Here is a 27,523-nt window from a genome sequence, read left to right as displayed (position 1 = left end):
GATTGCACGTGGAAGGTAATCCAAGATCCCCACGGTAGTGATCACCTGCCAATAATTTTATCGATCGCCAATGAATCAGGTTCTCGTGAGTCAGTCGATATTGCGAAAAATCTCACGAAAAATATTGACTGGAGAAAATTTGCAGAAATAATATCTGAAGCACTTGTTTCAATGCATGAACTTCCTCCACTCGAAGAGTATAACTTTATATCGAGTTTGATTTACGAAAGCGCACTTCAAGCTCAAATGAAACGTGTTCCTGCTACCACTTTCCGACGTCGTCCTCCATCACTTTGGTGGGACAAGGAGTGTTCAAAGGTCTACCTTGAAAAATCATCCGCTTTCAAAAAATTCAGGAAAACTGGATTAGTGGAATGGTTTCGAAAGTACCAAGCTCTAGAAGCCAAACTAAAAGGTCTGATTAAAGCAAAAAAGCGTGGATATTGGCGGAAGTTCGTCAATGGTTTGTCAAGGGAGACAGCTATGAGCACTCTTTGGAATACGGCTAGGAGAATGCGTGGCTGGAACCATACAAATGAAAGTGAAGAATACTCTGACCGTTGGATTTTCAAATTTGCAAGAAAGGTTTGTCCCGATTCCGTTCCTGCACAAAACGTCGTACGCGACATTCCGCTCCAATGCGATTATGAGAATTTTTCGATGGTAGAATTCTCAATTGCCCTCCTCTCATGTAACAATTCAGCTCCGGGGTCGGACAAGATTAAATTCAACTTGTTGAAGAATCTTCCCGACTTGGCGAAGCAGCGTTTGCTGAACTTGTTCAACAAGTTTCTGGAGCTGAATATTGTCCCGCATGACTGGAGACAAGTGAGAGTGATAGCCATACGAAAACCCAACAAGCCGGCTTGCGATCACAACTCGTATAGGCCGATTGCAATGTTATCCTGTATTCGTAAATTGTTGGAGAAAATGATTCTACTTCGTTTGGACAAGTGGGTTGAAGCGAACAATTTGCTGTCAAATACGCAGTTTGGCTTCCGCCGAGGTAAAGGGACGAACGATTGTCTCGCGCTGCTATCTTCTGAAATCCAAATCGCATTTGTTCGCAAAGAACAAATGGCTTCCGTTTTTCTCGATATCAAAGGGGCATTTGATTCAGTTTCCATGGAAATTCTCTCAGAGAACCTTCATAATCGTGGACTTTCGCCAATTCTGAATAATTTCCTGTACAATTTACTCTCAGAAAAGCACATGTTTTTCAATCATGGCAGCTTGAAATCTTCTCGATACAGTTTTATGGGCCTACCACAAGGCTCCTGCCTAAGCCCCCTCTTGTATAGTTTTTACGTCAATGATATGGATGATTGTCTAACTAGAAACTGCACGCTGAGACAACTTGCAGACGATGGAGTTATTTCCATCAAGGGTACTAATCCCGCCATTCTGTAAAAATCCTTGCAAGATACCCTGAACAACCTGTTCACGTGGGCTCTATAGCTGGGTATCGAATTCTCTACGGAGAAAACCGAAATGGTCGTTTTTTCTAGGAAGCACGAACCCGCCCAATTCCAGCTTCACCTATCCGGTAAAGTGATCAGGCACTCGATGTTTTTCAAATACCTTGGAGTATATTTTGACTCTAAATGTACCTGGGGAATACACATTGCGTATTTGAAACAGAAATACCAGCAAAGAATCAATTTTCTCCAAACAATAACCGGAACATGGTGGGGTGCCCATCCAGGAGACCTCATTCAGTTGTACAAAACAACGATATTATCAGTGTTAGAATATGGCAGGTTTTGCTTCCGATCAGCTGCCAGGATTCATATTCTCAAGCTGGAGAGAATACAATATCGTTGCTTGCGTATAGCAATGGGGTGTTTGCATTCGACACATACGATGAGTCTCGAAGTCTTGGCAGGAGTACCCCCGCTTACTCTTTGATTCACAGAATTATCCTACAGATTTCTCATTCGTTGCAAGATCATGAATCCATTGGTGATTGATAACTTCGAAAATCTACTCCAACTGACTCCTCAGTCAAGTTTTATGTCTTTGTACCATGATTTCCTTACCCATGAAGTGCACCCTTCACCGGGCATCTCCAACCAAGTTTGCTTCCCATATTTTTGCAATTCCTCTGTCAATTTTGATCTGTCCATGCGACAAAAAATCCATGGAATCCCAGATCATCTACGCTCCGATTCTATTCCGCCGATATTTTCGGCAGAATATGGGAAAGTTAGATCTGATAAAATGTTCTTTACTGACGGTTCATTCATAAACGGGTCCACTGGCTTCGGCATCTTCAATGAAAATTCCAGTGCCTCTTTCAAACTCAAAGATCCTTGTATGTCGCTGAACTGGGTGCGATATACTACGCACTAGGGATCATTGAAACATTGCCCATCGACCATTATTTTATTTTTTCAGACAGTCTCAGCTCAATAGAGGCAATTCGTTCAATGAAAGTTGATAAATGCTCATCTTATTTCCTAACAAGAATAAGACATCTATTGAGTGTTTTGGTCGAAAAATTATTCAAGATTACCTTAGCATGGGTTCCCTCTCATTGCTCGATTCCGGGGAATGAGAAAGCGGACTCGCTAGCTAAGGTGGGCGCTTCAGAAGGCACACTTTTTGAAAGGCAAATTGCTTATAACGAATTTTTTCACATTCCTCGTCAGGACACACTCATTAGTTGGCAGCGCATGTGGAGTGAAGGTGAGTTCGGTCGCTGGTTACACACGATTATCCCTAAGGTTTCGACGAAAGCATGGCATGGTAGAAGGAGTCAAGTTCAATGGAACTGACACTGCCAATGTAAAACCTGTGCCATCGGGAAGCAAACACGACTTCCATTCAATCATATTGGGTTCCGCGCTAGTGAAGTGCTCTAATTAGTTCATTCGGATATCGTCGGGCCAATGGCAGAAAACTCACTAGGAGGTTGTCGATATTGTTTGACATTTATCGATGACAAGACAAGAAAAATTTTTGTTTACTTTTTGCACACTAAGTCACAAGAAGAAGTGCTGCAACGGTTCAAAAACTTCCAAAACATGGCTGAACGTCAGAGCGGGAATACATTGAAGGTGCTTAGGACGGACAACGACTGGGAATTCGAAAATTCCAAAAACTGTCTCAAGCAACTGGGAATCCGTCATCAGACCACAGTGGAATACACTCCAGAACAGAATGGGCTTGCGGGACGTGTCAACCGCACTATGATAGAACGAGCGAGGTGCATGCTGTATGAAGTAAAACTGTCAAAACCTTTTTGGGCAGAAGCAGTAACGGCAGCTGTTTACCTAATTATTCGATCACCAAGGAACGGTATCGACACTACGCCAGAGGAAGCTTGGACTGGTCGGCAAAATCAACCGTGAAGCAGCAGTCAGAATCACCACATCAAATCAAGAACAATTAGTTAGATTGGACTTCAGCGAGAACGCGTTTGACGAGCCGGTACCGACCGTCATCGAGACCTATTCCGATGAGGAAGAGCCAGTAGCAGATGATACCAACACGAGCGATCAATCTGTCGAAGATGCTGAGGATATCAATGCGGCACCTGCGCTTCTAACGCACCACTCTTCAAACCCGCCAGAGGCGTTGAGGCGCAGCGGCCAGGAGCGCTTTCTCTCAGGCAAGTATAAAGATTTTCAAATTGTGAACAAAGGATTGCTGTCTCTAACATTTTCAGAAGACACGCGAGCACAATCCGTGCTACCAATTATCGATTCCGAAACCGATGCGTCCCTTTCGTGCTCAAATCAAAGAACTGCTAGCGGCAATACGCAACAATTGATGCTCTGCGAAAGGGGGCGCTTACCCCATGGCAAGTATACTAATAATCGAGATGAATGTTCCGATACTGGTGCGGACTTCCCACAGACGATCCTGGATGATCCGATGACGCATCACGAGGCGTTATCACGAGACGATGCTGAGCATTGTAAACAGGCCATGGTGGACGAGTACGATGCCCTCATCTCTAATGGGACGTGGACACTTGCTGACTTGCCTAAGGGACGAAAGGCCATCAAATGTTAATGGGTATACAGGACCAAGCTGGACGAAAATGGCAACATCGACTGGTACAAAGCCAGGCTGGTCATAAAAGGATACTCGCAGAGAAAGGGGGTGGATTACGAGGAGACCTATTCTCCAGTCGTTCGATACAGTTCTCTGCGATATCTTTTCGCAATGGCTGCTCGTTGGAAACTACAGATCGACCAGATGGACGCCATAACAGCTTTCCTGCAAGGAGACCTCTCCGAGGAGATATACGTGGAGCAACTTCCTTGCTTCATAGATGGAGGGAACAAGGTTTGTCGCCTCAACAAAGCTTTGTATGGAATCAAGCAATCCAGTCGAGCCTGGAACATGAAACTGGATGTTGTCCTCCGGAAATTAGGTCTTCAATGTACCACATACGACCCCTGTGTTTACTATAGGATCGAAGACGATAAGATACTGTTCGTTGCGGTCTACGGTCTGTGTTTACTATAGGATCGAAGACGATAAGATACTGTTCGTTGCGGTCTACGTAGATGATGTACTAATCTTCAGTAGCTGCAAGCGATGGACGAACGAAATCAAATCGAATCTAATTCGGGAATTCAAAATGAAGGATATTGGAACTGCTAAATACGCTCTGGGTATTCGAATCACCCGAACCGAAGCAGCGATTACTTTGGACCGAGAATCCTATATCACAACTATTCTGGATCGATTTAAAATGTGCACCTGCAAACCCGTGACTTCTCCTAGGAACGTAAGTGAGAAATTGACGAAGGAAATGTGTCCTTCAACAAATGAAGAAGTGGAACGCATGAAAAAAGTTCCGTACAAGGAAGCTGTTGGCCTTATGTTCTTGGTCCAAAGTACGCGACCAGACATTTGCTATGCGGTGAACGATCTCAGCCGATTCAATGCCAACCCTGTTGAGCGACATTGGAATGCGGTAAAGCACTTGCTGCGTTACCTAAAAGGAACATCCAAATATCGCTTGGTATACCAGGCAGAATAAGAAATCAATGATTGAAGGATTCTCCGATGCCGATTGGGCGTCTGACCACGACGACCGGAAATCAACTACCGGATACGTATTCACCGCTCAAGAAGGAGCTATATCATGGAGTTGCAAACGACAACAAACCGTTGTTCTGTCCACTTGTGAAGCCGAGTACATGGCTTTATCGGCAGCTGTGCAAGAAGCCATATGGTTGAAGCGTTTAAGAGCATTGTTCGAGGAGGATCAAGCCATTGTTATTCATTGCGATAATCAGAGTGCAATCTCCGTGGCGAAGAATGGTGGCTATCAACCGGGGACCAAACATATTGATATACGTCATCATTTCATCCGTGATTGCTGCGACAAAGGTGACAGAGGTGGAGTATATCAGCACTGATAAACATACTGCAGACGGTTTAACCAAAGCATTACCTCCTTCGAAGATAAACTTATGCCGTGAAGCAATGGGATTACGAAATTCAATGGGTTGAGGAGGAGTGTTGAAGACCACCTAGATATAAGCAACCCATGATTATCCGTCAAATAAATATTCACTTCCTGTTTGTCCGTTACTTACACTGCACGCGTTTTTCTTTCTCTCTGCTCCCATTACATTCAAATCAGTCTAATCGGCAGACTAAGGCGTTAGAAACGGACTAACGATTTTAAGCTCGGGACTTCTGCTTCCCGAACAATTGAAGAATCGCAAGTTTGACACCGTAGGGCTAAAGGAAGCGCGTTGGAGAGACAGTACGGTACTGTTCGTTTCGCGGTGGTCAAACCGTCAACCAGAGTGCACCAACACAAATGAGCTGGGCACAGCTTCCATTTTGATCGGCAATATGCAGAAGGGGGTGGCCAATCAATTCACAAATTTGCAGGTAATTGATATGTTCAGCATACATAAGTTTGTAGTATCGATAATCGCAGGAATCAAATTGGCGACGAGGATGGGATAAAGTTGACCAATGAAAACGGTTTCATTGATTTCGCCATTTCGAATAGGATATCTAATTCTTCGAACAACGCGTGTCAAGACCAATTTTCGATGGTGTGCAAAAGAACGGCGTATGGAGGCTAAGGATGAACTAGAGCTCACGCAACTTAGCGGTGAACCCAGTATCCATAAAGTGGTCAAAGCTGCAAGGGAACGCTGGGTAGAGCATGTTACAAAAATGCCGAACAATTATCCTGTAAAAATTGTGATCATCGGGAGTACGAGACGACGATGAGCGCAGAGAACAAGGTGGTTAGACCAATTTAAGCAGGTTCAAACAGTTCGGGTGAAAAGTTCATAAGGTTGACGTCTAGATGCAAAAATCTTCTTGACTATCACATAGCTCCATCTTTCAATGGATACGTATCAAAATTTGACAGCAATCGGTCGATTGATTAGTGAGTTACATCATTGAGAGTGAAGCAACTTTTGTTATTGTGAAACTTCTTAAAGTGTCACAAATCAATGAAAACGATGGCAAAATTGCATGAATTGGGCTTCGAATTGCTTCCGCATCCACCGTATTCTCCAGATCTGACCCCATTTTCTGTTCGCAGACCTGAAGAAAATGCTTGCTGGCAAGAAATTTAAGTCCGATGATGAAGTGATTACCGAAACTGAGGCCTATTCTGAGGAAAAACCGAAAGAGTACCATAAAAATGGTATCGAAATGAAAACGAAGCAAACGTTCTCTTTAGTATCTAGTATATAGTACATCTTAGTAGTTCATACTTGGCTCCTGAATTGTTCTTTTTTTTTATTCCAAATCCAACTGTCATCGAATAAAGACGTTCTCCAAACTAAACTTATAAAAGGTTATGGGCTCCACGGCGAATACTATGTGCGGAATTCCGCAATTCAACGGCGGACCGGATTTTCAGTACTGGAGCTTCAGAATGAAGATGCATCTGGATTCGGTCGGCGTTTTGAAGAATTTGACGGAGAATGCACCGGAAGCGGAAGCGGAGAAAAAGAAGTTCGATGAGTCGGATCGTAAGGCCAAGGCTCTAATCGTAAGTTTTCTGGTCAACGAGTGCTTGGAAGTAATCAGGGAGAAGTCGACTGCCAAGGCAATGTGGACGGCACTTGAAGCTACGTTTGCCACCAAATCGATCGGATCTCAACACCTGATAAGGAAGCAGCTCAATCGGCTGAAGCTGAAAGAAGGCGAACCGATGAGACCGCATCTGATGGTGTTCGACGACTTGATACGGCAAATGAAGACGGCTGGCGCGAAGGTTGATGATGTTGACCTGGTGGTGCTGCTGTTCCAGACATTACCTGATTCGTACGACCCTCTGGTAACCGCCCTAGAAAATGTTCCTGAACAGGATCTCAAGATCGAAGTTGTGAAGCAACGTCTGTTAGCTGAAGACTTGAAGCGTCGGGAACGAAATGAGGAATGTGGCGAAGCGAAAGGTGCGGCTTTCTCCGGTGATAAAACGAAGAAGACTTTCAAGTTTCAAGGAAAGTGCCATAAATGTGGCAAACGCGGTCATCTGAAGAGAGACTGTAAGCAGAAATCTGGTGGTGAAGCTAATTCGGCTGAAACGCAGAGGAAAGCAGTAAGTTTCATGGTGAACCGGGACTACGCGCAGCAGAAGAACAAAAAACTCGTGTTCAAACTCGACTCCGGGTCCAGCGACCACCTGGTCAATGACAGCAAGGTGTTCCGGAGCGTTCAGAAGCTGAAACAGCCGATTGTGATCAATGTGGCAAAAGATGGTCAATCATTACTTGCAAAGACCGTTGGAGAGATCTATGGGAACAGCAATAAACTGTATCCGCTCCATATGAAGGATGTGCTGTATATTCCGGAGCTACGCGACAATTTGATGTCAGTGAAGAAGCTAGTGATGGCTGGAGTACAGGTAATCTTTGTCGGAAAAGAAGCAGTGTTGAAGAGAGACGGCGAAACCATCGCTACTGCCCATCTGAGAGGCGGACTCTACGAACTGGAGATAAATCTGGAGAAATCGTCAGCAAACTTGTGCAAGAAGGAAACGGATAAGTTATGGCATCAACGGCTCGGGCATTTAAGTGAGGACGGCATGAAGAAGATGGTAAGCAACGACTTGGTGACGGGGGCTGAGTTTCGTGGTACCAAGCTGAGTTTCTGCGACGCCCTTGTACACGGGAAACAATGCCGTGACCCGTTTAGTGGAACTCGTGACCGAGCATCCAGGCCCTTGGAAAGGATTCACTCGGACGTGTGTGGTCCTATCGACCCTCCTGGATGGGATGGATCAAGATACTTCGTAAGCTTCATTGACGATCATACCCACTTTGCCGTGCTGTATCTGATGCGGAAGAAGTCCGAAGTCTTCAACAAGTTCCAGGAGTATGAGGCGATGGCTACAGCGAAATTTGGCTTGAAGATATCGACCTTAACTGTGGACCAGGGACGTGAGTATGGTTCTAATGCTCAGAAAGATTTCTATCGTAGAAAGGGCATACAAATCGAACCGACGGTGGCTTATACGCCACAGCAAAATGGTGTCTCGGAACGGTTCAACCGAACTGTAGTTGAAAAAGTGCGCACCATGTTGATCGACGCAAGCGTTCCCAAGGAGCTGTGGCCAGAAGCTGTTCTGACTGCTGTCTATTTGATTAACCGAAGTCCAACAGCAGCTCTCCCCAAAGACGTAACACCGGCTGAATCCTGGTATGGTTCTTCAAGCCGTGCTTGAAGAAACTTCGGATTTTTGGGTGCAAAACCTTCGCTTGGATTCCTGGCCAGCAACGAAGAAAGCTAGATGCGAGAAGAAAAGAAACAGTCCTGGTAGGCTATGCTCCAAATGGCTATCGTTTGTGGAATCGTAAGGCTAGAAGGATTATTATTGCTCGTGATGTGAAATGCGATGAAGATTGCTTTCCGTATAAAAAATGCTCCGACAAGAAGGATTCACCGCTGGTAGTATACTTCCCTGACGAGCAAGAGAGGGAAATCACCCACTACTCCGATGATGAAAACCACAGCGATAACAAGCCCGACATTGATGAACATGACGAGACTGACGACGAATTTGAAGACACTGCAGACACCGGGGCGCTCCCTTCGCAATCAGAACAGCACGAATCCATGGATGAGGGTCAACCGTTGCTGAGGCGCAGCGAACGGGAGCGCAGACTCCCCGGTGAGTTTCTCAATTTCTTTTCGACGTACAGTGCAACTTCTGCTGGTTCAAACATTACAGATGTTCCAAGCTGCTACGATGAAATCGATGGTAGAGATGATCGTGACCAGTGGCTACATGCTATGCAAGAAGAGTTGGATTCATTGAAGGCGAATCGAGTCTGGAAACTGCAATCCTGTCCCCAGGGTATCAAGCCAATCCAATCGAAATGGGTGTTTCGTGTGAAGGAGGATGAAAACGGCGAGAAGGTTCGTTACAAGGCACGACTTGTGGTGAAAGGTTACCTGCAGCGTCCGGGCATCGATTATGAAGAAACCTACGCACCCGTGGCAAAGCTAACTACGATTCGCACTGTTCTGGCAGTAGGCGTTCATCACCGATTCCTGTTTCACCAGATGGACGTTAAGACTGCGTTCTTTCACGGTGATTTGAAGGAAGAAATCTATATGGCAGTACCGGATGGAGTAGAAGCTGATCGAAGTAAAGTGTGCAAGCTTTCCAAGTCGTTGTACGGGTTAAAGCAGTCGCCCCGCTGCTGGAACGAGCGGCTGAATGGTCAGTTACTTCGCATGGGATTCACCAGATCAAGTCATGACTACTGTCTGTATACGAAATGCACGCAAGGGGACGAATTGATCATCATCATTTACGTCGATGACCTACTGATCGCTGGAAGAAAGCTAAATTCGATTGTGAGGCTGAAGAAAGAACTCTCTGAAGCGTTCCAGATGACCGACTGTGGTGACGCTCATTACTTTCTGGGAATCAAGCTGGAGTACAACCGGGATCAAGGAACACTTCGACTCTCGAAAGAAGCGCAGGTGATGAAGATACTTGAGCGTTTCGGGATGAAGAACTGCAATCCTTGCAGATCGCCTATGGAGAAGGGACTTCAAATGGATCGTAAAGGACCAGCGACGAAGGAACCATATAGAGAGCTACTTGGCAGCATAATGTACACCATGCTGTGTGTGCGGCCTGATATTTGCTATCCTGTAAGCTACATGGGACGTTTCCAGCAAAAACCTACTGATCAACACTGGCAGTCGTTGAAGCGCATCGTTCGTTACCTGCAAGGAACATCGGGACTCTATCTGGAGTATACAAGAAACGAGAATGCGGAACCGTTAGTAGGATTTGCGGATGCTGACTGGGCTGCTGATACCGTGGACCGAAAATCAGTAAGCGGTTGTCTGTTTAAGGTCTTTGGAGCAACTGTATCCTGGTCAAGCAAGAAACAGACGACTGTGGCAACGTCGTCAAGCGAAGCAGAATACGTTGCCCTGAGTACGGCTGCGTCAGAAGCGATTTGGCTGGCTGGAATTCTTGGCGATTTGAAGATAGCTGTAGGACCCGTTGTAATCTTTGAAGATAATCGTGGCTGTATAGGGATGGCCAAGAACCGTGAAACCAAACGTACCAAACATATCGATGTGAAACATCACTTCATTCGTGATCACGTAGAAGAAGGACGATTGAAAATCGAACCGGTGAGCACAATGGATCAACTGGCAGACCTGTTCACCAAGGCGCTAGATGCTACACGTTTCCAGGAGCTACGCAGAAATCTTGGACTAAACGATTGAGAGGGGGTGAAAACGGAGCAAACGTTCTCTTCAGTATCTAGTATATAGTACATCTTAGTAGTCCATACTTGGCTCCTGAATTGTTCTTTTTTTTTCATTCCAAATCCAACTGTCATCGAATAAAGACGTTCTCCAAACTAAACTAATAAAACGAAAAGTTGTAAGATCGCTATAATCGCTGTATTGCCCTCGAAGGCAATTATGTTGAATAATAAAATTGAATTTTGCAAAAAAAATTTTCCTGTCTTACCTTATAAACTTTTCAGCTGAACTGTTATTAAATACTGGATTGGAGAGATATAGCCACGAACCGAGGTAATTGATAAAATATTGTGAATCAGACCATGTTACAAAGATGTTGAACAAAACTAAATGAATGAAAGTATAGACGTAGTTAATTTAGATAAGAGGTTTTAAGGTTTTTTTTATGGCAGAGCACTTTTTATGGCAAAAAAAAACTGACGGAGCACCTGCATTTTTTAATCAATGAAACAAATCCTATTTGCTTGACGTTACCCAACTGGGAACAATTTTTTGGTTGCACGTTGCAGTTACATGACATCTAACCCGGAGTAAACAATGTAAATCACTATTTGCCCAGTAAAATTAAATTAAAGATTTTTTTTTTCAAGGTTGGTTTTCAAGTAGGAGCATTTGCAATAACTTCGCGGAGCAGCGTTTGAAAACCCCTGATTCAGACAATTTTGAAAACAATAAGTGAGACGGCAGTTCGAATACCAGATCATTTCTAAACATAAAGATAAATTCAATTAATCTTTATTACAGACGGATATATTGAAAATATATACTTTTCATGTGGCTTCAAATTATTCCTCTATGGAGAGTCGTTGGAGCTTGGTATTACGTGGTGAGATGGAAACAGAGGATACCAACTTTCTACAGGATTTTTCATTTTATATGTGTTGAAAAAAAGCTCGGCTCCTCCTATGCTTTGATTGTGTTCAAATCCTATAGATTTTTGCCAAACAGTCACTATAATCGTTCTACCAAACAGTTCTGAAGCCTACAATAGAATAAATGCGTTTAATAACAATGCTTTAACTTAAACCTAATGATGTTACCGAATATTTCAGCATTTGATTGTATTGCGGTTCAGGAGAATACTTAACAACCCTTGTTTTCTTTTTGTGTCTCAGACGATCTCCATCCTTCAAATAACTCTTGACGTATGTATCCGGAGTTGCATCAGAGTTTTCGGGAATAAGATTTCTAGCGCACAATACCTGCATTTAAAGTATTATTTAGGAGAACTCTATAGATTACTAAACAGTTACGACTGCTAGACTGCTAGTTACCTTCAATTCAAGAACGGACTTCTCCAAAGAGATAGCTAAATGTAGCTCTCCAACACTCTTGGGAATGTGATTCAGACCCTTGGGTAAGATTTGTCCTGGTCCTAGACTATTGATCAACAAATTGGCGTTGGAATTGATGTGTAAGTTTCTGATGCTATTTCGCTTCATGTTGATGTTGGAAAACATTCGTTCTATTTGTTCGTCGTTTTTCTCCGAGAGGCTCTGATTGAATGTTTCTAAATAACGAAATTCAGGAAAAGCTCATGTATTGGAAGTCAAATATTATCAATCATCTCGCGAAAAAACACTGCAAGGAGTCATGTTATCTGTAGAGTACATATAATACAGTTATTGCACACTACATTGATTTCACTAAATTCAATTTTGAAACTAAAAATCAAAAACAGTATTGATGCATATCTAATAATGAAATTGTGTATTCATTTGATGAGGATAGACTATATATTTTTTTAAATTTTACTCATTAAGTCATCGTTTTAAAGCAAGCGATTAGCCAAAATACGTTCATACTAAAGTGGGTTCGATTAAGCAAGGAAAAAACTAACACGCGGTTAAATTAAATAAAATCGTGTATTTACTTCAGTGTGTAATCATATGATAAACAGAAGCATTATATAACCTAGGATTGCACAACATGTGGTCAGTCAATTTGATGTTAGTCTAATAAATAAAATAAAATAAATAATTTTTACGAATATTTCATTGAAAGTTCGATGAACTGTAAGATAGTTCGCCTCGACAATTCGGGTGGGGCTAAATGAATTACAAGAGCGTCTGTGCACCATGAAGGTCCGGCTCAAACAGCAGCTGACTGGCATCTAGCGACTGAACCTAAAATGCTAAAATGGAAATTACATGCAACTCCAACGTGGAGACGGTTTTCTGCTCAAGGTACAAGCTAACGTTGTACTGCTGAAATAGAGAGGGTGATCGCTGCCAGATTCAGAGCACGACTGCGCAGCCTTACTATCGTTCAAAGTTACTCGTCGTCCAACCGAGCTCCAGAGAAAAGAGAACTACGAAAGCCAGCTGAATGTCTTCGTGGACAAGATCTCCGGGGGTGATATGAAGATATACATGGGCAACTCCAATGCGAATACTGGCTCCAACAACACTGACTATAGGCCACCATGGTCTACGAGAGATGAGCGAAAACGGCGAGATGTTTGCAAAATTTTGTGGTAACAACAATATGGTAAGGCGTCGTGCACAAATTACGTAACGATAAAAAATCCGGATTTTGGACCCCTTCCCCACTACGTAACGCAATTTCCTATCTCTAATACACAGTATGTAACGCAAACTCGTCCTTCATCGTTATCAAGAGATGGTTAGTGCGACAGACCTTGAACCAACACCAGGGTGTTGCAGCACACCTCAACGACTTCGTTTTAGCTCACAACGGCCCTCTAATATGCAGAATAAGCTCAATAACTTGACTTCACACTCCTCTGCGGTTGGCCTCACCATCAATGTTAGTAAGACTGAAGCTCTGATCGTCAATCAATACGGTCAAACCAACCAAACCATCACAATAGCGAGTCAATCAGTGAAGAGAAAGTGTCCAGTATCTTGGTAGTCAGACAGAGTCGGAAGGCGGCACCAATTCTGACATATGCGTGTGAATGAAAAAAGTCTCTTTTTGCGAGTTCACATAAGACATGAATATCGAACCAGATCAGGCAACGCATTGAAATCCGAATTATCAACAAGAACGTGGAATCCATGCTGTTATATCTTTATTCCTCTGTTTCTTGATTCGCGAAAAATGCTTAAGCAACGGTCACGCTCAGATTTGTTGAAATAGAGACCAACGCTGTCGTGACTGTTTGAGGAGCCTGCTCATGAATCGTGAGCATTACTTAAATATTGAACCATGCGGAACAGGAGCCATTCGGATGAGCTATTCAGGTTTCAAATTCCTTGAAACAAGGCGTGACAATGGATCCAGTTTATACGTGGAAAACCATGGACAAGCAAGCGCTGGCATCGATCGGATTTTTTTTTTTTGTTTATTAAAGACACTTTACCATTACTATGGCATTCGTGTCGCATCGATCGGATTGGCAGTGGAGAGAAACCCATTGCTCCACATAAGGAAGGCCCAATTGGCAACGGAGGTGAGGAAAGTTCTGGAAGACTTCCAAGTGAAAAAAAAACGTTTCCAACAATGTTTGGAAGGCTGTAATGACACGACAATCCCCACCTGGTGAAGAATGGAAACATGGAAGCGGACATGTCAAAAACGATACATGTGTTTGAGAGGCTCAACGCTTATGGACGAACAGTTGTTGATGACCATTTTATTCAACTGACTGCTAGAGGAGTGCGAGACGTTGATAAACGCTCTTGAAGCCCAACTGAAGGAGGATTTGACCCTGAGCATGATGAAGAGTAGGCTAATTGGCGAGTGTAAGGAGAAGTAGCAGCACAAAGGGGACGAGAACGATTCCGAAACCGTGATGTATGCAGATTGGAAGACCTGAAAGGTTCGGTGTTTTTTCTGCACAAAGTTTGGCCACTAGAAGGTGAAGTGTGAATAATTCCTAGCGTGGAAAGCTATAAAAGAAAGCGAAGCAATTAACGTGACGCAGCATGACGACAAACATCACTACGCATTTCTCGCTGGATGTGCAAATTAAGTTAAGAAGCAGTAGATTTTGGATTTTGGAGAGACCTGCTATATTGCGTGTGGATTATCAACGAAAATGTGGGAAGAACGAAGGTTCATTCGGCAGGCCGGGGTATTGGACGAATAAACGTTATTGGCGATTCCGTCGGAAATTTGCTCGTACTGCGCCAAACCATCGAGAGTGTGTCCGTGGTAACGTCGAGTGATGACTCTGTCTGTGCATAGGAGATTCGGCTAGCATAGGATTGTGCAACGGTGCTGAAATTGCAGATGGGCCTGATCGCGAACTTCACGGTGAAACGAAATGAATTGTATGGAAGGTTATATACAATTTTCTTCGTTTTCACGATGAAGTGACATCGGTAAGAAATTCCAGACGTTTTTGAAGCAAAACGGCAAAAGAATTGGCTGTCGTCGCGGTCTGTTAGCTGACATATTTGCTGTAAAGGCTCCCAATAAAAATTACCTCAATAGAAATAATCGCAGAAAAGAATATCTTGTAATTTCATTTTTAGCGGTCTTGGGCACATTTAGTTGATTGACGTAAACGCATACTGTCATGTGCGAAGTGAGGAAAATTGGATAACAAGGCAGTCAAGCCGAGGTTCGTTGGTTACAACGAGGTGTCGAAGACACCTGGACAAGACGACAAGGCGAAAACGCCTGGTGGGCAAAACGACATGGAAAGTAACCATCAATCGTGATGTGAATTTCCTAACTTCTTGTGGGTCTGGACCAGGGCCAGTGGAGGAAAGTCTAATTGTTCCACCCATCAATAACCAAGGGTGGATCCAGTTACGAGGTAGCACCAATCGAGTCTGATGATGATAATAAAGAAGAAACAAATGAAGAGAAGTCGTAGTTCGCTGTTGTGTGGGCAGTACGCAGCATTTGGGTGTCGATTTGGCCTTAGATCAACACAATCCAACCTTAAAGCAATTTCTGAGCGGTATGAATGTACAGAAGAAACGTCGGTTCAGGAGGAACCGAAATCATGCCCCTCCTAGATCATGATAATCAGGAGCCGTAATCAGCAGTAGTAGCAATTCTGACTGTCTACTGCAGAGGCGGAATTCGTTGCTCTTTCCGAAGCATCCCTAGAATCGATTTGGCTCCATATATTGTTAGAGGACATAGGAGAGAAAACAAGAGTGATGTATTTGAGGACAATCAAAGATATTTGAAGATGTTGGGCTCTAAAAAATTTAGCAACCGTACGAAGCACATTTTTGTCAAATTTCATTACACCAAGGGCTTCAGAACGAAAAGTGTGTGATACGGATTCTGTTCCACGGAAACGACGGCAGCTTACCTTCTGATGACAGCTCTTTCACGAGTACGTCTGGAGGCATTTCGACAGCAGTTTGGTCGGAGCCAGCAGCAGCGTCGAGGAAGAGTGTTGTGTGTAGCAACGCACCGAGCACCGTCATATCAAAGCAACCTTTGATTTTCAGGAAAATACCTTTCTCACTTTGGATTCTACAACCGTTAAATTAAGCATTTTCGACTCTAGTTCAATTATTCAAACTTTTCCGCCTAGAGAAATGGGGTCAGAAATTGAAATGGAAGCATACGAATAAAGTAACTACAATGTACAGTCGGAAAAAAAACTATGAATCGTTGAAAACCACGTTGGATTACCTCCAAAATAGCAAAGGTAATACATAAAGCAACGAAGAAAATTACAGCATCTCGATCATTTTCACTAACCCTTCAAGGGCTCTTTTCAAAGCTAGAGGCGAATGAACCAAAACATTAAAGTACAGTTACTCGTTCAGAGCGACCTTCAATGTTTTAGGTGAGTTTTTTCGGGTATGTGAGTTATAAAAAACTGTATTCAAAATACTTTCAACAGGACAAAAGAATAACGAATACTTTAAAACACTCTCTTATTTATTCAGACTAAGTTAGTTATCATGAAATGAATATTCGCCATAAAGTGAGAATCTTTGATGTGAACTACTAGAACGTTATGTATATTCATGAACAATAAAAAAAGGCAAACATACAAAAGATAGCAACGAGTAAAATTAGAATGGGATACAGTGCGAATAAGTGAACAGCACATCTTACCAGAGGTGAGAGCGATGAAAATATTAAGCTAGAGATGGAGCATATGTATCAAATAGAGGAAATTTGGATAGAATTGGTATAGAAACGTATAGAAGAATACATTTAAATCAAAAAATTTACTTACTGGTAGAATTTTTGCGTTCGAGCTCGCGGGACAGGCTCATGGTGCGAATGAATTCCCCTCTGCTCTGATTGAATGCACGTCTAAGCTCGTCTGTGTTACGTTTAGCAACGGAGGACCGTCTTCTTTCGATGTTGTAGCCAACAGCTGGAGATATTTCTCCACTTTTACTTTTGTCTTGATCCTGAAATGAAGATCTTCTCGATCCGGGTAAAGATTTAGAAAAATCTTTTCCCAACTGATATGATTCAATCTCTAGTGTTTCAGATTGTGAAGACCCCCTTCTGCTGAATCCCAACGCATGATCGGGGTGCAAAAGGGAGCTTCCATCTCCAATACTATCCACATCATCCGATACTGATCGCTGGAAACGATAGTCGGATCCGCGGATCAGTTTTGTTACGTCTCCAGAAATTGAGCAGCGTGGAGATGACCAATGCGTTTTACTAGGTACACCTCGAAGTTGCTTGGGATCGTCTAATCGATACCAAACAGCAACGTCATCTAGGAATGCTTTCTGGAGCATGACTTTACATTCTCCGAGAAAAATGGGCTCAGATTGTGGGAGTAGATCGTATAGCGCGACTTCGATATAGCGGTCGAAAAGAGTGTCGCTTGACACTGCTCGGAACGTAATCGTTGCATTCCAAATAGGATTTTGGGATGGTGATGAAACTTCAGTTTGCATAACATGTGTTTCATTTCTGTAACGATATCAATAAAATGTTGGCATACATTATTAAAGTTGTAGCAAGTGTCTCGATGTCTCGGTTATATTCGGTATACAAATTGCGTACGTTTTTGGCAAAATTTTGATAGAAGCGTATGCTTCTGGCAACCCTCCATATCCTAACGAATCATCACGCGGTGGCAGGTTATCTGCTGCCATCAATGAAACAACTAATTCACTCTTGTCCCCGTGATACCACACTTGTATTTGGACACGACCAGAAACCTGTTTTTCTCTTGCGAGTTGTTCCTGAAATTTTCAAATTACATATATTAGTATTAAAACGGTGAGTAATGATTTTGTTGATGATACAGTTAAAACATTTATGTATATCTAAAATTACAAGCAAGATTTGAAAGAATTGTCTACAACGCAATGCAGCGTGCATTTACCAATAAGCATGATATTTGATACAATATCGATATTTACATTAACTACGCTGATTTACTTCAGTCATCAGGATTAGGAGTGGATGCTATCTCTTTAACAGACACTTATCTCCATATGCATTGGTCGATTTCTTCTATCTCAGTTTATCGGTGCGTACAGTTGATGAACAAAAGCCAACAGAACTTAAATCGAACAAAGTGGTGAATTGTGGGATTGACTGTGTTATTACCTATTTTCATTTCTCTATGTCTTTCACTTGTTTGTCTTTCCAAATATCAAGCAAACGTTCATACGAACTCTACCCTGTTCCCTGTGTGAGGTCAACAAACGAAACAATGGTATTCAAGGAGCTTAAGGCGCGTCCACATTATGCCGAATGATGCCGATCGGCCTGTACCAGGCGGCATATTCGGTTCGTTATGTAATGTGGACGCCCCATCGGGTGCACGGAGCCGAAGTCCCATCGGATGCACGAATCCATCACGAACACAGGAAGTACTATGTCGTCAACGCTAATTTACTTCGTTTTGTTTTGGTTCGACTTTCTCGAAACGGACCCAGTTGTTTCGGGTTGGGTTCGGTTTGAATCGAGTCGAGTCGAGTCGAGTTTAGTCAAAAAATTAGTGTCCTAGTTCGGAATTGAAATTGGTGAGTTTAATCATACAAATCGTTATGTCACATATAGACTTCTTAGACTTTTTAGCTTACAGAAAACATATTTAGTTCAATAACAGCGAATTCTTTATCGCGGAAGTGGAAATTACTTCTGTCACCAAAACATCGTCGTCTGTACATTCGTGGGACGAATGGGGAAATTTATTCCTACCTGCCGGTCAAAAATACGAGACAAGAATATGCTCATCGTTAAGAACGAGTACTGCAACAATTACGAATGTTGAACAATTATCTTGCTAAACAAAACAAAACTTCAGAACGTTTTCTGCATATTACCGTATCGTGTGTTGTTGCGGTATCGTCACCAAAGCGCTTAATTGAGGATAACCCATCGATTGTTTTTCTCCTAGATGTATATAAAAACGGTTGGACTGAAAATAACGTGGGTCATGATGAACTCATTCAGCCCTATTCTGTATTCCGACGGATTTCCATTTCGTTCGAAAGTGATAATTCGTTCGAGTTATAAATTTTCATTCCCTATTTCGGACGTTTTGCCCATCTAATGTTGGAAGAGAAGCATCACGAACGAAATGCAAAAACAACTCGAACGGAATACAGAATAGAATTTTAGCAAGTCGTTCGAACTATTTAGAATCGATCGAAATACAGAATAGGTGTGATTGCACAATATTACGAACGGCGTGCCAAAGTTCAGGCGCAAGGATCCCAGATGAATTATATTGTTTTGAGAAAATTTCGATGTTTTTTAAAAAAAAGGGCTACGTACAGTGGCGGGTTTCGAAAACCGACTATTGGCAATTCCGGAAAATGGTATGTTCCCTCTTTAAATGTAGTGTTGTATAATTTCTAATAACAGTTTTTCGTTCGTTTTCAGTTTACTCTACAACTCTCGCTGGCATGTCCAAATGAATATTCTTTATATTTCACTCGAATGAATGCAGACATATTGTACGTTCATCAAGATTACAGTGCATGCTACTGTCTATTTGAGGGTAATCTTAAGATGAAATAAATGTAGTACATAACTAAAAACGTATTCTAGACGGAATGTTTATTGATTTAAACACTGATCTATCTTAAGATAACGTATTCGCGAATATTGACGCAGAAGCCGTTATAAACACGGTGAACAAATCGGTAAAAAATATGATAGCCAGAACAAACGGTCTAGCTCGTTTCAAAAATTCAGAAATGAACAGAATGAGTACGTTGGTGTAGGTAGCTAGTATGGGGAAAAGAAGGGATGATTTCCTAATATTTAATTTTCATCCAGTTCAGATTCTTGTCTAATAGGAATCTTCATTGTAGTTACTGGTGTTGTTGGTACAGTAATCGTTACTGCTGCTAGCTGTTCTGCTAAGTGTGATGTTGTCACCGCTGCCATCAACAATGCTGTTCGCGTTGATGTTATGATCAACCACTACAAGATCCTTACTGTTCGCAGAAGGTATCAAACCGAGCAAATCCAGAAAATTAATCCACATTGGCGTTGGAGCTGATACTACGAACGAAGAGGTCAATGCCGTCAGCAATTCTCATACATATATCGGTCATTGCTTGTTGAGCATATTGTGGGTCATCTTTTACATAATAATATCGTATCATCTGTGAAAATCTTACAAGTTAGCATAAAGCAATATTCAAATACTTAACAGACTTACTAGTACTTGAACTTAACATTCGTCTCTAGTTCTTTTTTTCTAGTTCTGGTTCGAAATTTTTCGATCTGGAATGAAGATATTTTGGGTTTCCCTTTTTTAAAATACACTACTCCCGCATGTGCAAAGATGGCGTATCCTAACAATAGCAAAAACAAACAACCCCCGCTCCACAAACTGAAGTCCCCTTCCATTAAAGTGACGATGATGCTTCACCTAGTATACATATATGTAGTCACTTTGGTTTCGATCATGAAACGATCATGAAATTCGAACGTGTTTTAAAGAGGAGACTATGGATACGAACAAGTAAGTTAGACAAGTAAAGTTAGAGCAAGAAAACAGTTTTTTTCATGGTGACCCTAGCGCAACCTAGTAAAAAGACGCTATATCGACTATTTGAAGAGATAGAAAAAAAACATTGTTCTACAAAGATGTTTCAAACAACTGGGGCTACAACATTGTCCAACTATGTTTATCTATTTCTATAAAGATAAGGAAGTTATATTTTTTATTTCATCGACAGTTTTGGTCACCCTATTTTTGATAACATAAAAATGAGCGCTCTATTATAAGTAGCTACTTTGTCGAAGACAGTTTTTGTCTAGCGAATAACTGTCGAGTTCTAAATGCTAATTTTCACTTAAATCCACCCCCGGACCATTGTTGTTACATATTACACAATAACGATGAGACAGTCTACTGCCGTGATCCCGCAAAGTGACGCAAGCGCCAAAATTGACATTTTACTTTTTATGTTATAAATCGATAAAGAATACCAAATCCTTTCAAACGACTGCGAAGTTTTATAGAAATGTGGAAAAATGACCTCGTAAAAGCTTGAAAATGGAATGGCATAAGCGCCATTTCCACTGTGATGTGGCGCAAGCGCCACTTCCCTTATAATGTGACGTAATTTGGAATCTGATGCGATATGATTTTTAATCCGTTCTGATGGCATAGAATGAACGAGAAGGGACAACAAATTTCAAATATCAACATCAATCAAGGGACAAAGCATTTTGACGATGTTCACTTACCTCACTCAATGTCTTTTTCGGATGAATTGAAGCTGAGAGTTGATCGAAGGGTAATGTCTAAAATCTCCATCGAAACGCATCTTATAACAAACCTTAGAACATCCTCGCGTAAACTGTATTTGCTTTACATCGGATAATTTCGGACGGCATTATCTTATTCAACACGGATGTTTTCAATTGCATTTTGGATTGGAATAGAAGATGCTGTCCATAGTTGTTACAATCGGGTTCTCAACTACGTTGGCCCGCTCGACACACGTTACAAAGACGGAAAATGTGTAGAACTCTTTTCTCTGATGCTACCTCATGCTCCACTCAACGGTGGCATGTTGTAGAAAATATTTGGAAACAGATTCTACCATACTTTGATGGATGAACGCCACTCGGTTGTGGAAACAGCGATTAAAATTTGCTGTTTTCACAACAAACTGGCGTTGGTAACATAGCTTAAATAAAACTGCATTTTTTCAAAAATCGAGCCGATGGCAATGTTTTTCCATCAATTGTACACAATTTGTACAGATCAGATTTTCATAATGTACGCGTGTGCAATTTTGCGAAAAGTTTCGTACTGGAAATTTCTCCCTCTGGCGCTTGCGTCACTTCGCGAGATTACGGCAGTCTAGTACAAGCCACCGGTGTACGCGCCGGCGGGAACGTCTTAAACTCTTTAACACTCCCACACTGCTTTTCAGCTGCATCTACTCTTCGTTCTACTCCCCATATGTTCCCCAGTTAGGTTTGATAAATCTCTCATAAGATGTGCTGTCTAGGAGTATGACGGACTTGTTGAAACAATTGAAGACACCGTCATACTACTTTAAGTGCGATTCACATGTTTGTCGTTCCATGTCACATTCACGTCAGGTTACGTCAATTGATCTCCGATGCAATTCTTATGGAAACATTCACATAACGGGTGTTCAATAAAAAAAATAAGAATTTCTTCAGTGATATAGTAAAAAAAATGAAAATTATTTCGAGCATTTCAGTATTTTTTATTAAAAACATGACGGTTGTTCTTCAAAAAAAAAAGTCAGTGAATGTTGGCAAAGGGACCGTGCTCAGCCGTACGGCGCAACTTGGTGGAGACGTTCTCACACGAGCGCTGGACGGCACTGACATCTATCTTCCGGATGCAAATCCGCATCCTAGTGGTCAGTTGCTTGGTGTCCGTAGCCCGCCAATTATTCTTATACACCGGGGCACTGAGTTAGCCGAAAAAACCCTCGATCGGACGGCACTGGGGCAAGTCGATTGGGTTTCGTTCCTTGGGTACGTACGGTATCTGTTTTTCCTCGATGTACGCCATCGTCTTCTTGGCGTAATGGGAAGACGCCTTGTCCGGCCAGGGTGTGGACGCCTTGTCGGTCATTGCCGGGAATGTGGGATTTTGACAGCGGAAAATAATTCTCGTCGTTCAGCACGAGCGACGTCCCACGGTAACTCTTCGTCATCCACCAGCACTGAGATTTCACGGTCGCTATCAGCTCGTCCTTGTACTCTGGGGCCCTAATCTTCTTCTGACAGACAATGACCTCCTGCTTGAGGGTTCTGTGGATGTAGAAATGGGAGCAGCGAAATTTTCGACCGGCGTCATGCAAACTCGTACCGTCCTTGTTGTCGAATAGCTTTTTCAGAGATTCTTTCTTCTTTTTCATCATGATCTTCGCCGGGCGACCACTACTGGTCTTTCGCTCGACATTATGGGATGCCAGGATCCGGTAAACAGTGCTCACCGGCACATTTTCGTCCCGAATGTGGTCTACTGTAAACTTTTTTCCTTGACTTTCACGTGTATCGAAGAACCGTACAACGTGCTCGCGAAGTACTTGTTGTTTCGATGTCATCTTTGATAGCACCCGAGCGAAAAGAAACGAGGAACCCGTTTCTAAGGAGCTCAGAGAGCAAATCTCTCGGTGAGAAAAAAAATACACTGTGTTACAGAAAGGTATTGAAATCATTCTCATATTTTATTGAACACCTGTTACACCAGCAACGGCAAGTCGAAGTTCCAACCGGAAATCAGTCAAATATCTCTCGAAGCCATTTAGGAAAAAACGAAGGAATCACCATTAAACGAAGAGCTGCTCAAAAAATGGAAGTACGACCAAGGCGACAACGACAACCAGGGCGTTAGCGAAAACCTGGGAGAAACCGACGACCAGAACAGCATAGACAGCAACAAACATTTGAAGAATGTTTTTCAAAAGAAACAAGACAAAGAGTTACAGAAGGAGAAAAAAGAGAAGAAGAAAAAACAGAGAGAGAGAATAAAATAAAGAAGAAAAAGAAATGAACGAGGTAGGAACCGAAAGGCATGTAAACAACATCAGCAGGCGAGATGCAAAGGCGTGTCATACGCTGACCTTCTTAACCCTCCTGTACTCACGTGCAAAATCATAACACATATACTCGCGCACGGTGTCACAGACAGAAAGTTGAACTTCTCTGTAATATTGCTATTGTATATTTTTTTATAGCTTTATTGGTATTTTTTTTTAATAAGAGGGTATAATTGAGTGAAAAATGTCCAGAAAATATGCTTTCTTCATTTTCATTTAGTTTTAATAGTCATCTATTTCAGCCTCTTCAAAACATAGTAATTTTTGATACTCCAACACAAATAACGAAATTTGACTTTTTCCTGTTATTAATTGAAAGTAAGCAACTGAATATAGTTCATCAAAGTATAAAGAGCTATGAAATAACATAATAACGTATTTATCGATTTAGATTTCATTAGTAAAAGAATCAGAACATACCATAACTGCATGCTCGAGATAAACATATTTTTTACATTTAATTCAGTTGTAGCGTGTTTTTTGGGTCTTTTTTTTTGGAGAGAATAATGTATAACGACCTTCTAGATAGTTACCAGATGATAAGGGTTCTGGAATTTCAAGTTTTCCTATATCTAATATAAATTGTTTCTGTGTTCTTGGTTACCAAAAACTTAATACCTGTTTTTTTGATGGATGTTTTTAGATATTTTTTTGAAGATAATATAAAAGGATTTCTAGGAACTTCCTGCGACTTGTTTTATCATCGATATTGTTCAGTTCATATATTCTAGAAAAAAACCGAAGCTGTAACTGTAAAAATAACCATAAGCCACTGAATAATTTATAGTTTACCGTTTACAATTCTTCCGCAAGTGCAATTCTTTCACAAGTGTGTATATGTGTGACCATTGTATTTGGTGTACAACTATACGAATGTCAAACATTTGTACTTTACTTTTGCACGTATGAATCTAACGACGAATATATCGATGAATAATATATGAATCAGTTCAATCCGGTGACAAAAAGGATTAAAATCAAATAAGAATAGTCCGAAAATTATATTATTCATTATATTTAATGAATATTCCGCGCCACTGACATTAATTTGTACATTTTATTGAACGATATTCTAAAATAGGAAAAAAGTCACTTGTCCAAAAAAGTTACTCCTATACTCGCGTCGGTATCTCAGACCGAAAGTGGTGAAAAAGTTATACACGTCCCCTTCGTACCAACTCATACGATACGCTAATAGATGACGAACAACGAATGACGAACCTAGAGAGAATCGCAATGTAGTGTTGATGTTTTCTGAGAAATAAACGAATTATTGATTTCTCGCGCGAGTATAGGAGTGTTCAAAAATCGAAAGGACTCTGGTATCGAGAAACAGAAAGAAAACCTGTTTTAGGGGGTATTCTAGTGTAGAGACACTAATTTCGAACGTTTCTTCGAGCTCCGTAAAATAAAACAAAGAATATTTTCACCATCCATTATATCATTATTTGTTCATCTATTTTTTAACAATAAAACAAAAATTGAACGGAGAAAAAATATTCATAACTAGAATAGTTACAAGCTGATAAAGTGAGGGGGTTCAAAAAAAAGTTGTGCCATGGCGTACACGTTTCCAGTTCTTATGGTTATCTGAAACAAAAAATCGAACAGATTCAAAATCAGTAAAGATGCCACTACCGCATGAACCTCGGACAAGTCAAAACATCTTTTTTGACAAAATGGCGGTCGTTTGAAAAAAAAATGCGGGTTGAAACGTTTTTTCTTACCTTTCCCAATTTTTATCAAAATAGTAAAATTTTAAAAATATAATTTTTTTAGTGGCTCATGCGATAGAGAGATGTATGTAGATTGTATTCATATAAATTCGACATAAATCGATTCAGTAGAACTTCAGATATCGTGTATGCCAGTTTGAAAAAAAATAGTTTTGAGAAAAACGAGTTGAAGTTCATTGTTATGGCCATACCAGTTTAGATACCGCATCACTAAAATGGCTCTAACTCGGTAAATCATAGGATTTTCGATAAGTCATACACATTTTCGATGTGTAAAAAGCTTTTCGGAATAGGCACTGAGAGATTCATTGCAATCTCACAGATTCAAAAAAGGTCACTTTGTGGCTTGGGTATAGGTTACCGATTTTCAATTAAAGCATTGGAAATTTCATAAAAACAATATATCTGTGTATTGTGCATTGTGAATAAGGGGATTATAGTCTCATGTCTGAAACCATAGCCCACAATCAGGACTTTCATATGAAATTAGCATTTTTACATTACATGCTCTGCAATATTCTATCTTATACGTGTGAGTAGTTTTCGGGTACGCTACAAAAAATCTAGCTCACCTGTAGCGTTTGTCAAACCACGGTGAACTCAAACATCGATGCATGCAAACGTTCATGGGAGAGAGAGAGAGAGGAACGAATTCGTTTTGAGGGAAGTCACTTCAAAATGCAATGAGGACAATTTGACTGGGAAGAATGGAATGATATAGTCGAGTCGGTAGAGGGAGATAGCGACTAAACGCCCGACTGACTGTTCAGTCCTTTTGGCGAAGAAACTGCGTGATGAGCCAAAAGTCATTTACCGACTGACTATGGATGTAGTCAGTCGGTTATTCAGCCTACTATCCTCAGTTGACCATGACTATGCCGCGCCCTGCTACAGGAACGTCCGGTGAAGTTTTGGACATTTTATATTCAAGTGGTACCGTGGCAATAGGATCGATTACATTGAAAAAGACCTCAATCCTTCCAATTACCCCAATTCCGCCCATACGAAAAATAATGGCCAATTGTCAAGCGGAATTGAAGAAGTGTTCAAAGTGGCTCGGAAAGCTGCAGACATGAAGAAATAATATAGAATAAAATGGCCGCTGAGGTTGATCACCAGAGATGGAGATAGATTCTGATGTAGGTATCCGAAGAAAAGTACGAAATTTTTTTTTCAATATTTTTCACGAAAAATCAGTAAAAGTATCTGTATTTTGAAACAAAAACATTTTTTGTACCATCCCTGAGATACAACTGGTTTTCTGATTCTGAATTCTAAATGAATCAAGAAAGGTTGGCTTTATCTTCTAGTTGAACTTTTTTTTTATCATTATTTTCCCTGCACTGCGTATTCTATTATTTTTCATGGCAGTTCGTTTTACCAAGACGGTCGTACCCTCAGTTTCCCTATTTGTGTAAATTTTTTTTCGAATACAGTCATTTGAACGTGGCATAACATCTCATTCAAATTCTTGAACCAGCTTTTTCCAACGTGAAAATTCACCAACAACACGAATTAATTTCAATATCAACATATGTTGGAAACAAAAGCACCAATGCAAACAAAACTCGCTAAATTGGAAAATAATAATCGTTTCAGCTCTATCTGCAGAATTTCATACTTCCGTATTGAGCACCGTACCACAATCAACTTGCGAGTGATAATAGATTAACAATCGACTAATGCATATAGGCTATCACGTTTGACAAATAAATATTCTTTCAAATACATGCTTTAATGTAAAAAAAGTGTGTTGAAATCGTTTCCAACTTTGTAGTGTTGAAGGGATATGTATATAGTCCAAGAACATCGCGAAGTTATGGATTCCATATTACAAGCAATCACATATATTAGACAGATTGGAAAATTCGTGAATTCATAATGTCTAAAGGCGCGTCCACATTAGGCCGAATGATGCCGATCGGCCTGTACCAGGCGGCATATTCGGTTCGTTATGTAATGTGGACGCCCCAGCGGGTGCACGAAGCCGAAGTCCCATCGGATGCACGAAGCCGTCACGAACACACGAAGCACGATGTCGTTAACGCTAATTTACTTCGTTTTGCTTTGGTTCGACTTTCTCGAACCGGACCCACTTGTTTCGGGTTGGGTCCCGAA

General features: G+C 41.4%; 2 protein-coding genes across 11 annotated transcripts in view; both read right to left on the bottom strand.

The window, feature by feature from the left end:
* Positions 1 to 11,123, bottom strand: part of LOC129775223 (uncharacterized) — a 37,626-nt gene extending 26,503 nt beyond the window's left edge. The window contains exon 1 of one of the 3 annotated variants that reach the window (XM_055779654.1): positions 11,016 to 11,123. The gene's annotated coding sequence lies outside the window, so the exon portion shown is untranslated. Of the gene's footprint in view, positions 1 to 10,954 lie in introns of all 3 variants that reach the window. The other 2 variants (XM_055779658.1, XM_055779656.1) reach the window with 2 other exon arrangements.
* A 361-nt stretch (positions 11,124 to 11,484) lies between these two features.
* Positions 11,485 to 27,523, bottom strand: part of LOC129775220 (regulating synaptic membrane exocytosis protein 1) — a 53,568-nt gene continuing 37,529 nt past the window's right edge. For 7 of the 8 annotated variants that reach the window (XM_055779641.1, XM_055779638.1, XM_055779639.1 and 4 more), the window contains 5 exons: positions 17,665 to 17,846; positions 16,871 to 17,571; positions 12,021 to 12,256; positions 11,787 to 11,948; positions 11,485 to 11,728 (listed from right to left, as the gene is read on the bottom strand). In XM_055779641.1, the coding sequence (XP_055635616.1) occupies positions 11,540 to 11,728; positions 11,787 to 11,948; positions 12,021 to 12,256; positions 16,871 to 17,571; positions 17,665 to 17,846 (1,470 nt within the window). In that variant the 3' untranslated portion in view covers positions 11,485 to 11,539. Of the gene's footprint in view, positions 11,729 to 11,786; positions 11,949 to 12,020; positions 12,257 to 16,746; positions 16,775 to 16,870; positions 17,572 to 17,664; positions 17,847 to 27,523 lie in introns of those variants that run through there. The other variant, XM_055779645.1, reaches the window with a different exon arrangement.

This window comes from Toxorhynchites rutilus, chromosome 3 (assembly GCF_029784135.1).
Source record: "Toxorhynchites rutilus septentrionalis strain SRP chromosome 3, ASM2978413v1, whole genome shotgun sequence".
NCBI lineage: Eukaryota > Metazoa > Arthropoda > Insecta > Diptera > Culicidae > Toxorhynchites > Toxorhynchites rutilus.
The sequence above is the reverse complement of the archived record's forward strand: the minus strand, read 5'-3'. Positions and strand labels throughout refer to the sequence as shown.